General features: G+C 41.1%; 1 protein-coding gene across 2 annotated transcripts in view; it reads right to left on the reverse strand.

Moving 5' to 3' along the window:
• Positions 1-12,527, reverse strand: part of Auts2 (activator of transcription and developmental regulator AUTS2) — a 1,096,900-nt gene that overhangs the window by 604,379 nt on the left and 479,994 nt on the right. For both annotated transcript variants that reach the window (XM_029477062.1, XM_029477061.1), the window contains exon 3: positions 8,969-9,070. In XM_029477062.1, the coding sequence (XP_029332922.1) occupies positions 8,969-9,070 (102 nt within the window). The remainder of the gene's footprint in view (positions 1-8,968; positions 9,071-12,527) is intronic.

Consider the following 12,527-nt stretch of genomic DNA (forward strand, 5'->3'; position numbering starts at 1 on the left):
AAGGAAGGAAGGAAGGAAGGAAGGAAGGAAGGAAGGAAGGAAGGAAGGAAGGAAGGAAGGAAGTCCTCCTGGATGCTTTCTAGCTAGGGTACCATTTTCAATTGATTTGAGAAGTAAGGAAACTTTCTGAGTTTGACACATGCCAACCTTCCCAGGGCCCTGGTTACCAGCTGTAGATCTTGAAGCTTCTCTATTTCTTTCCTGTGAATAGACTCATTCTGTATGAGAAAAAAATGTTTGGTGGTACTGGAATTGTTGCATCTGAGTCTCTGGGGGATTGCACATTAATATAATGATCCTATCTGCATACAGATCTCTGTGCTATTTGTAACAGATGCTGATGATCTGTTATCCCAGGCTTTGCTCCACGTACTTAAATTTTCAAGTTCAATCCCCAAGTTTTGACAACTTCCTCAATTATAAAATTTTGCATAAATCAGAAGCAATATTTCCCCCTTGAATAACTCCTCATGAATATTTATATATTCAGTTATTTCCCTTAACTTTTTCCTTTGTGACTAATCTAAATGGGTTATGATGTCTCCTTGATGAAGACAATCTCAAAGTCCTGTGGCCAATTACATTCTCGCTGGCCACATGGTTTGGGGAATACTTAATATCGTAGAAAACCCAAGCTCACTGGGTTGTTTAAGCTTTGCACACGAGTCAAATCTTCTGACGACATCAAGTTTGTTTTGTTTTGTTTTGTTTTATTTTATTTTTTTCCTTATTCTTTTTTGCCTGCTGAATTTAAAACAGCAAAGCTAGAATAATAAGATGTCTTGATTAGCATCACTTGAGACTAAGCTTCCATTGTCTAAGTATCTACAAATGACACCATATGTGTGTGAAAGACTGAAGGGAATCTTTATCTCAGTTGAAAACTCTGTAGTGAGAATTGCTGACTAATAGGCACCAAATATACTCCCAAATTAATGATACTAAAAAGAAAAAAAAAACAATATGCAAAGAGCTGAGGGGTTTTTTTTTGGGGGGGGGGGTGCAGGGAAGAACATGCCATCAGGCAACAGGGGTGTAGACTGACATTATCTGAGAGAAGAAAGGTTAAGTTCCACTGGGGTCTAGGAGCATGGCTCAGTAGGAAGAATGTCTGCCTATCATGAACAAAGCCCTGAGTTCCAACAAGGACAGTATAAACCAGCCATGCAGACACACAACTGGCACCCAGAACTGGAGAAGAGGGAGAAGGAAGGTCATGAGCTCTCAGTCATGCCTGGCTAGCCCAGGCTACAAAGAACAATCCTCCCAGATAACTGCTGTAGACGTTTCTGTATGCAGTCCTGGGTGACTCAGTTGGAGCCCACGGAGGTAAGCAGAGGTCAGAAGATAGAGTTAAGAATTTGAGAAAACAAGATGGTTAGACTTCATAAATCTGAAGATGGAGAGGGGAAGGGTTCACAGGAATACTACGTTGCCAAATGTGACCAACCTTTTGATATTATGCAGTTCATGTTCAAGAGACTGGAAATTAAGTTACACACACACACACTTTAAATTAAACTTGAAAACAGATTTGTGTTGAGCTATTTTCATAGCATTCCTCTTCCAAACACTGTCTACAGGACACAGGTTGGCTACACCAGTGTGGAGGTCTCCCTCTAATCTTCACATAAGAATATACATGGAGAATACAACTCCAGGTGAGCTAAACAGCCTCCAGGAAGAACCAGGAATGGCTTCCCAGCGCACCCAGGCAGGACACCCTTCACATCCCCATCAACTCAAGGGGAAAATCCTTTTACTATAATATGATATAGTCAGCACATTCACTCCAACGAGAATTATCTATAGACTAGGGTTCTTCTGCTGCCACACAGAAAGCACAGAAGGAAACCTCAAAATGATGAATCAGTAATACATATAGAAATAAAAAATAGGCAGCACCTTCAAGAGATAATGGACGCTACTTCACATTCAGTTAAAACGATTGTCAGGATTTGAGTGACAGCTCAGTGTGTAGAAATGACTATGATATTTGCAGATGACCCAAGTTCATCCCGTTTCTAGCTCATTACAACTTTTAATTCCAGTTCCCAGGGCTCTGACACCTTCTGAACCCCTTGGGTCACATATCATACACACACAAACACACACACACACACACTTACATACAAACAAACATGCTGAAAAAAATCTGTTTAACACACAGGCATGCAAAGACGCAGAGAAGCATGACCACGCAAGAAAAAGAAAAAAAAAATAACAGTAATGACAACAGACATAATTAGTAGACAGAATATTATAATTTGTATTCCTATTTAAAAACCCAGCAACTTAGAATAAGCAAAATACAGGATATTTTGAAAATCAAAACACAATATAGTTTTTTTTTTTTCCCTATAAAAATTGCATGGTGGTTGGGACGAAACCGTGACTCAGGAAAGCTCTCTACCACGGAGCTACATCCTTAGCTTTTATAAAATTTATTTTGAAACAAGGTCTTGCTAAATTCCCCAGGCTAGCCTTGAACTTGAAATCTTCCTACCTGGGATTCCAGGTGGCTCTCTAATTGCCTCAGCTGGCCTTTGACTTCCTTTCCCGCCTCAGGTACTGGAGTAGCTAGGATTGTAGGTGTAGGCCACATCACTCAGTTCATCAGCCCTTTGCTTTTCATTCTTCAATGCCATTTAGTAATTAGCAGACAAAAACACTGACATCTTATTCTGCAAAGCTTTGACACAATATTAAGAGGCATCCTGTTGTCAGGTTGGCTTGCAAATGAGGCTGCTGTTTTGAGATAAGAGTCTAGGTAGTTTAGGCTGTCCTTGAACTGATGATCCTCCTACTTCAATAGCCTGTGTCTTACCATTACAGGAATGCGTCACATTTTCCAAGCTGTTTTTAAAGTATATCCATTTTGTACTAAATATGTATCCAGGTTAGATTTTGTGTTTTCTCCCTAACATGTCCCAGGCCAGACATCTGGGAGGAAGGAACTTCAACTGAACTTCTACTAAGAAAAAGGAAAGGTTGTGGGAACATTTTTCTTCATTAATAATTCATATAAGAGGGCCCGGCTCACTGTAGGCAGATCACTCCTGGGCAGAAGATCCTGGGTTATATTAGAAAGCAAGCTGGGCGAGCCATAGGAGCAAGAGCCACTAAGCAGCAATTTTCTATGGCCTCTGCTTCAGTTCCTGCTTCATGTCTTAAGTTTCATTCATGATGCTGTACACTTCTAGGCAAAATACCATGATTTTATGGTCATGGTATTTTATCAAAGCAACAGAAAGACAGTATTACAATGTCAATATACTTCTTGTGGCTGCCTATATTCCTTACATACATATATACCACATATTTCTTCTGTTTCTTCTTTTTTTTTTTTTGATGGACAGATTGTTTTACTGTTTGGCTTCTATACACACAAAGTCTCAGAACGCAACACAAGTTCTCTCTTTTTATTTTCCTAAGTATGTGTTGAAAAGCGGACCAACTGGGTCACAGGGCAACTTTACATTTTAACCTGCAGAGGAAGCTCTGAACTGATCTCTTCAATGGCCCTATGATTTTATACTCTTGTCAGAAGCATGCACGCGTGTTTCAGCTCCTCCATGCAACTCACACTTAACATTTATTTATTCTTGCTTTGTTATAAAACAACTGTAGTGGGAGTAAACTGATTCTCAGTTCAGTTTTTAAAGTTGATTTTATCTTATACTTTTACTTATGCATTTGTTCAGGAGGTATATGTAGATGAGTACAGACACCCTCTGAGTCCAAAAAAGGGGTGCTGTATCTCCTGGGGCTAAAGTGAAGGTGGTAGTGAATACACCAGAGGGGTGCTGTGAACAGAACTCAGTCCTCTGCAAGAGCAGTCTACGTTCATAACCACTGAGCTGTATCTCTAGGCCCCTCAGTTTGATTTTGATTTGCACCTCTAAGGACTAAGGACGAAGGACTTTGAGAATCTTCAAACACTGTTAGCAGCTATTTAGTATTCTCTTTTGCAGCCACAGCTGTTCAAGATCCCAGAATCCTTTTGAAAGAGGCAGTCCTCTTACTGTTGAAATACTCTGCATATGCTACATAACAGACACCTATGAGTTAAGTGATTTTCATGGTTTCCCTGTGTTTCACAACCAGTCCTCCTGAGGTAGAAAAGTCCGATGGACTACTTGCCTCCTGCTGTCCATGCTTTGGTATGATGCTTTTAACAACCCGGCGAGGAATCACACAGATCATGTAGATTTCTCTATTTTCATCCCTACACTTCATGGTTTTCACTTCTAGGTTTGTGTTAACTGACCGTTTTGAGGTCACTTTGGGCCATTTTGTAGAGAGTTTGGAATTTATTTCTATGAAAGTGAAGGCAGTTGAAAGGGCAAAAGTACCCAATCTTCAGGCAGTCAGAGATCATGCTGATTACAGGCTCCATCTGTAGGCCAGCCCAGACTCAACCTCACAGGGGCCGCACATCAGATGGGCTGCATATCAAGTATTTACATTACAATTCATAACAGAAGCAAAATTACACGTATGAAATAACAAAAATATTTTTGAGGCTGGGGGTCAGCAAACCATGAAGGGTTAAAGGGTCACAGGGTTAGTTAGGAATGTTGAGAACCACAACACGAAGTGGTAAATAAAGTGTGACTAGGTAACCCCAGAACACTTCCAAAATCAAAATGCATGACAAGGTGGTCATGGGAAGAAACACCTGCCAATAATCTCATAACATGGAGGGCTAAGGCAGGAAGGTAAGTGGCTCAAGGCCATCCTTGGCTAAAGGCAAGTTTCATGTCAAGACATAATACACATCACAAATACAAAAAAAAACAAAAACAAACAAACAAACAAACAACAACAAAAAACAAAAACAAAAAAAATCTCATAAAGTAATCTCAAAAGAGCTGAATATGCCATTGCATATTTGGAATTTAGATCAGCACAGTACTTATGATTTTGTGGTTGTATAATTCTATCATAAAACTAATAAAACCCATCCAAAAAAAAACCTACCCCCCACAAACCTATCATTCTTACATACACAATTACATTCATAGGTGAAGACAATACTCTATTTAATAACACATTAAGGAATATTGTAAAAAATAATAGCTTTGCTTAATGCCATTAATTCTTCTAAGTTCCACACACAAAACAACCTATCTGCCTCGGAAGTGTGACAAAAAGTTGTGTCTTGGTGCTGTCTCCTTGGTTTGATACAGGGAAATGGCAATATCATATAGTCACATCAAAAACCAGAGTAAAACAATATTATCACATGTTATTTGTCAGTGTGACATATTTAATTATACAGAATCGGGCTAAGTAATGTATTATCATACAAAATGGGTAAGAACAATACAGAATAATCACCATATGAAATCAGTTAGCGCAATCAGATGGAATGAATGTGTCGGAGTGAGAATGGCCCCCATAGGATCTTATATTTGAATGCTTGGTCATTAAGAAGTCGAACTCTTTGAAAGGATTAGAAGGATTAGGAGGTATTGGCCTTATTGAAGGAAGTGTGTCGCTAGGGGTGGGAATTGAGGTTTCAATGGGCTATAGCATGCTCAGTGCCTCTGTGTCACTCTGTCTTCCCCTGTCTCTCTGCTTGTAGATCAGGACATAACCTCTCAGCTCCTTCTTCAACATCATGTCTGCTGGCCCCATGATAACTATGCCTCTTAATCCAAAACCAAAACCTTGTTTGAATGATTCTGTTGTAAGTATTGCTTTGGTCATTCTGCTTTTTAACAGCAACAGAACACTGACCAAGCCAGCCAGAATAATAAAGTATTATTTCATGAAATTTGAAGGGATAATGCAGTATCGTCAAACGGAATGATGTGATATAATGTAGTTTCATATGACATGAGTCAGGATAATGCAATATTATATGGAACAGTCTGAGTATTGTCATTTGGTACTATGCAGTTATCTGTAGTCTTTGTTTTAGTGGTATAGTAAAAACACTATGAAGTATAGAACTATAACATATGTGTGCTTAAAATCATATTCACACACACACACACAAAGCTGCTGAGATGGCTCAGGGGTTCAAAGCAATGCTGCCATATCTGAGGACACCAATACTATTCCTGAAACCTATATAATAAAAGGACAGAACCAATTCCACCAAGTTGTTCTTTCCCCTACACACACACAGACCATGTGCAATATGGTATATGCATGAGTACTTTCACACAGAATGTAATAAAAATTACATATATGCTTATAACATTTAACGCTGAAAGTATAATTTCTCATTTTCCTTGAACAAAAATCAATAGTATTTTCTCTTCAACACACCAAGGCCTTGTTCACGACAATGGCTGTTGCCTTAGAGTGAATGAGGAGATAAGGAACCAAAACACATGCTGCTGCAGTCAATCAATAAAACAGATCCAGGAGGACCAGAAGGGTCCAAGGCAAGATAGAAGGATTTCAGGAGAAGCAGGGTTACTGCAGTAGCCTCAAACTTAAGAGGCTTTGGGACCCCCTCCCTCACTAAGTTCCATCTCTAGCCCTGGGAACCTAAGCTACCCAGAAGGAGATGGCAAGGGCCATTTTCTTATTAATGAGATATCTACTTTCCCTACCCAGAAGCCTCCTCTTGGTAGCACCTCTACCTGATTAGTTTTCTAAGTAAAGACTCAAAATGGCTGGGTTTTTTTTTTTGTTGTTGTTGTTTTACTTTTCGATATCCCCCTTTTGGGTACTGGCCAAAGGCTAAGCGCACTTTCCCTGGGACCCTGGGCCATTTCACTTTTGCTGAAGCCCCTCTCTCATTTATCCATGTGGGTGCTTACAAACCGCATGACTTTCTGTGCTCCCCTCCCTTCCCCTCCTCCCGGCAGCATAAAGGCCCATCTGGCAGGAATCAATATATCCTAATGAGACACTTGTGTTCCCCTTTTCGGCCATCAGACTATTGAAAGAATGGACCCCAAGAGAGTAGAATTTCACTTCTGGGATTAGAAAAGCCTACACAGCCTGCAGGGCAGCTAGAGGAAGAACTGCTTGCTTGACAAGAGACTGACAAGTGACCTTGCAGGGGAGACCTGGAGCACAGGGGAGACTCTACCTGGCTCGACTGGTTAATTATCCATATTTCTTTCCTTCTATCTAAACCATATCTTCAAGGACTGGAAGATATTGCTGGATCCCTTGATCTCTCTTCTCAATGTGGCAACATGGAATAAATCTTATTACAATTTTCACTATGAATTGGTTTAACTGAGGATAGGTGAGTGAACCTGGCTCGTTAGGGTTCAGGCCTTGACCCCTTAGTCTGGTTACAGCAGCTGTAGAAATTTACATCTTGTCTTCTGTGCTGTTTTGCTCCTAAACACTAATAAAACTGTCCTTGAGATGTCTTTTGATTCATGGCAAATTTCTTTTATTAAGAAAACTATGAACCCAAAAATGGAATCTCAGTTTCCTTTGTAACATGGGATTATTGGGGGTTGGTGGGGGGGGTGCAGGGGGGGAGAAGGCTGATCTGCAGGTGCACAGGGGGGAGTCTAGAGAAAAACAGATACATCCAATTCCTGGTGAGTTTTTTTCTTTCCTTTCCTTTCCTTTCCTTTCCTTTCCTTTCCTTTCCTTTCCTTTCCTTTCCTTTCCTTTCCTTTCCTTTCCTTTCCTTTTCTTCCCTCCCTCCCTTCCTTCCTTCCTTCCTTTCTTTCTTCCTTCTTCCTTCCTTCCTTCCTTCCTTCCTTCCTTCCTTCCTCCCTTCCTCCCTTCCTCCCTTCCTTCCCTTCCTTCCCTTCCTTCCCTTCCTTCCCTTNTCCCTTCCTTCCCTTCCTTCCCTTCCTTCCCTTTCTTTCTCTGGGAAATTTATTAATAATTTTGTCTCTTGTCAAGTACCTGACAGGACAGACATCCCATCTGAACAGAAGAAAACCAACAGAGTTGAATTGTTAGCTGATTCCAAGGCGTAAATTACGAAGGGCCTTAGCATAGCACCATGATGTGATCTTGTAGATACAGTCCTGCCTGACTGATCTTCAGATAAAAATATTACCAGTTCTTCTGCTTTTATTTACTTGGTGTGTTTATTTAGTCTAGGTGAGTGAGCTGGACATAATATAAGTAGGTAGAGGTCAGGGAATAAACTTCAAGAATTGGTTCTTCTACTACCTTGTTGGTTCTTGAAATCAAACTTATTTCTTAACAGCAAGCACTCTTACTGCTAAGCCACTTCACTGGCCCATCTCCTATTTCTTAGGGAAAAAATAATGCCACCTCCATTATACTTTTTTCCATGTTTATACAGTTTATATAGTGTAGTTACATGGCTGCATGTACCTGCATACATTCTCAGTTGTGGGAATACATATGAGCATAGATATGGAAGCCAACATGGACACCAGGTGTCTTCCTCAATTGCTTAGTTATTCATTTATTTTTGTTTTAATATATGGGTGTTTCACCTGCATATATAACCCATGGAAGCAAGAGTGACCTGGAAGTGTACTTCCAGATGGTTGTGAGAGCTGTCGCTTGGGTGCTAGGAGTCAAACACAGGTCCTCTGGAAAAGCAGTCAGTGATCTTAACCACTCTGTCATCTTTCCAACTCTGACTCTGTATTCATTGAGGCAAAGCTTCTCACTGACCCAAGTTGGCTGTTGTGGCTACTGTACTGAGCCAGTTAGTTGCAGGGATTTATTATCTGTATCTCATAAGCCCTGAGCCTACAGGTAGGATCCTATGCCCACCTGGCATTTACTTGGGTCCTGGAAATCTGAACTCTTATTTCTGGCTTTTACAAGTTTACCCACTTCTCCATCACTGAAACCCTCCATAATTTGTTAAAATACATTTTAGGTCAAATCTCTAGTTTGGGAAGACAGAAAGACACACAAACACATATACCAAGAAAGCATTCCTAACATGGCTACTGCAGGTGAGCCATCTGTAGGGAAGGTGTGAGCCTTGCACCACAAGGGCTTCACGGTGGTCCAGGAGTTGTCTGATGCATTTTAAACTTACATCACTGAGCCTCTCCCGAGAGCTGCTCCGCTGGAAACCCTTGGATTCTCCGCTAGCGCTTTCGCTGTCACTGTCCCTGCAGCTGTTCTGTCCTGGCTTGAGCTGAAGGTAACAGAGAAAAGCAAAACAGGAGAAAATCAGAGGGATGCTCACACATAGATTTCTTGGCTCATGAACTTTGAGCCCTGGACAATACCAATTGAACACTCTATTTAGTTATAATTCATAAAAATTTGTCTCCCGTGTGTGTTTATGTACGCATGTGTGTATGCATGTATGTGAATGTATGTGTATATGCATGTTTCTGCAGTATATATGTGTGTATACGCATGTATGTTGTATGCATTTGAGTGTGTAAGTATGTAGTGCACATGTGTGTGTGTGTGTGTGTGTGTGTGTATGTGTGTGTATGTGTACAAACTCACACATGAGTACAGGTCTATAGAGGCCAGAAGAGACACTGGATCCACTACAGATGGAGTTGCAGGTGGTAGCTGTGAGCTTCCCATTGTGAGTGCTAAGAACCAAACTCAGGTCTTCTACTAGAACAGTACCGACACTGCTACCTCTCCAGACCCATGTTTGTATCTGTGTTTTTTTATACAGGATATCAGGTAGGACAGAAATAACTGAAATTCACTATGTAGCCAAGAGTAATGTAAACTTCTGATCCTCCTGTCGTTACTCCCCTTCTTTAACAGATTATTTACTTATTTTTGTCTTTGACACAGGGTTTCATGTGGCTGCATGACCTGGAACTCATTATGTATCTAAGCATGACTATCAGGTTCTGACCTTCCATCATCCACCTTCTGACTACTTGAGTGACAGCATAAAGCGTTATCACGCCTGGGCTATGAAGTGCTGGGGATTGAACACAGGAGTTCTGTGCACACTTTCTATCAAGTAAGCCATATTCCTAGTCTTGTGCCATGATGGACAAAGTGGCCTTCAAACCTCGGTTGGTTCATCTCATCCACAGAGGCTATATCCCCCAAATCCAAAACTGAGCAATTTTTCTTTCAACATCTCAATCAAGCCATTTTTTAAATTACTTTCGTCTAAAGCCCCCCTTTTCCAGGAAATCTTCTACGACAAACCTCAAAAACAAGTGCTAATTTTACTTTCTTTCCCCATGAGCCCTTTAAGGTCTGAGTTTTCTCCTACATTAATCTGAAATTTGCTAATTCTAACCGAATGCAGCCGGGGAGCACTGTGAGCCTTTTCTTACCAGTAGGTTACAGGTCAGAATAGTGCCTTTTCAAATGTCTACCTCCCTCAGTTTTGTTTTGGGGGCTAGGGTGTACTATTATATTACACCACTGAATGTGAGATGTTATCACATGAGCTTCATCTCCAGCCCTATTAACTATAATACATCATGAAACATACAACATTTATTTATTTCAGTATGTGCACATTAGGGAGACGTATACATGCCTCATGGGCCAAAGAATAACTTTTGGGAATCAGTTCTTTCTATCAACCTTGTGGTTCCCAGGAATGAAACCCAGGTCTTCAGGCTCACTTTATCAGCTGACCCCTCTTGCCCACTATAATTTTCAAGTGCAAGAAAGCAGTCATGTTGCCACAGTCTAACCTGCACAGAGAACACATGCTCTGATTTATATGCAGCATCTTGTTATTGACAGTCAATATAGCTCAATCACTGAATACAAAACCTGGGGTTTGATCCTTTGCACTTCAGGAACCCTGCATGGCAACACACATATCTGTAACCCCAGTGCTGGGAAGCAGAGGCAGGGCCACTGGTAATTCCAGGTCATCCTTGCTACTCAGTGAGTTCAAGGGCAGCCTGGCATACACGAGGCCCTGTCTCAAAAACAAGACAAGATGTATTATTTAACTAATTCTCATAACGGACAGGCAGAGCCACTTCCAATCAGAAAGGAAAAACAGGAAACGATGAACTCAGAGTTAGGCCAAAACCTAGGATCCAAACTCAGGATTCTATTGTTGATTGCTAACTGGTTTAAAACTCAATACCCAGTTAGTGGTGCACATAAAACACACAAGTCACGATTCTGCAGTGCCTTACCATTCCCTTTGTATTTTAGTAACTCTGGGGTGATGGCTGACCAACTCCCAGAATCTACACGGTAGAAAGAGAGCCTATCCCTGCAAACTGTACTCTAACCCCATGTGCACCCACACAAACTCACAAATACGCAAGTGCAATTCAAAATTAAAATTAAAAAATATTTCTACTATACAACCTGGACATTGCAAAGAGTCCCTTCTCCATGTTTCTTCATGAGAGAAGAATGATTTTATAACAAGGTCCACAACAGACTTCAAAGGCTCCGGTGTCAATTATCTGACTAAATGTTGATCTGGGCTGAAGGCAGAACCCAAGGAGCAAGGCAAGGAATCAGCTTGCTTGCATTCCCAAGGCCCTGACAGCAAACACACTTAAGTGAATTCTGTTTGGAGAAGCGTACATAAAATCCAACCCTCCCGTGCTACCCCCTTTTTCCGCCAAAGCCCAGCTCAAGTTTAAAGGAAACTTAGGATTTTAAGCTGTCAGCCAGCTCAGTATTTCAAAGACACGAACTGACTACCCTAATCGCTAGAGCTAAACCGCAAGATTTCAGTGAAGACGTGCTCATTCCTAATCCCACGAATACATTTTCAAGCTGGTATGTTTCGGCCGCAACCAATGGATCATTTGGGGGTAGCCTAAGTAGCTGAGAAGTTGTAATCCTTCGCCTGGAATTCCCAGCTATTACCTACAAGCAGGAGACATCACAAAGGCCAGGTGCGAGCTTAAACATTTAAAGACCCAAGAAAAATCAATCTGCTCGCATTGATTTGTCCCAACATCCACGGGGGCCAGTGTAAGAAAGCTTTTGCTGTAACACAGGCAGTGAGAAATCTGACTACCAAGCTTTATGTTCTCGTGATTGTGTTTACATGAAGATTTCTGGAATGCATTCTCTAATTTCACTGGAGGCAAATGAATTAGAGCAAACTAAACAAAATGACGAAGTGGGTGTCTGGCATGGGTGGTGGTAATAATATCAGCAGAGTTATCTTTTATAAAACATAAGACGCCAAGTTTTCTTTTCATTAGATTTCACTGTGGAAAATATGTTCTCTGTATTCTGGAACTGTGAGCTCAGGAGAGTGTCAACTGTTATTAATGGCCAGGTTGGTTAATCTTGATTGTCACCTTGATGGGATTTAGAACTACCAAGGAAACAAACTTCCAGGCCTGCCTGTGAGGGAGTTTCTAGGCTGGGTTAACTGAGGTAGGAAGCTGCACCATGAATATAGATTACACCTATTTTATTTATGGAATGAATAAAAAGGGGAATGAGAGGGGGCTGGTGTGATGGCTCAGTTGGCAAAGTTCTTGCCATGCGTATATGAAGACCTAAGTTTGGGATCCAAATGGCTAAGCAGAAAGCTGGGTATGGGGACATGCTCTTCTGATTACAGCTCTAGGGAAACAAAGGCAGGAGGATCACTAGGATCGGTGGGCTAGAGAGTCGTGCCAAATCAGCAGGTTCTGGGTTCAGGGAGGAAAGGGGAGGGG

The sequence above is a fragment of the Mus caroli genome, chromosome 5, assembly GCF_900094665.2.
Source record: "Mus caroli chromosome 5, CAROLI_EIJ_v1.1, whole genome shotgun sequence".
Lineage (NCBI taxonomy): Eukaryota > Metazoa > Chordata > Mammalia > Rodentia > Muridae > Mus > Mus caroli.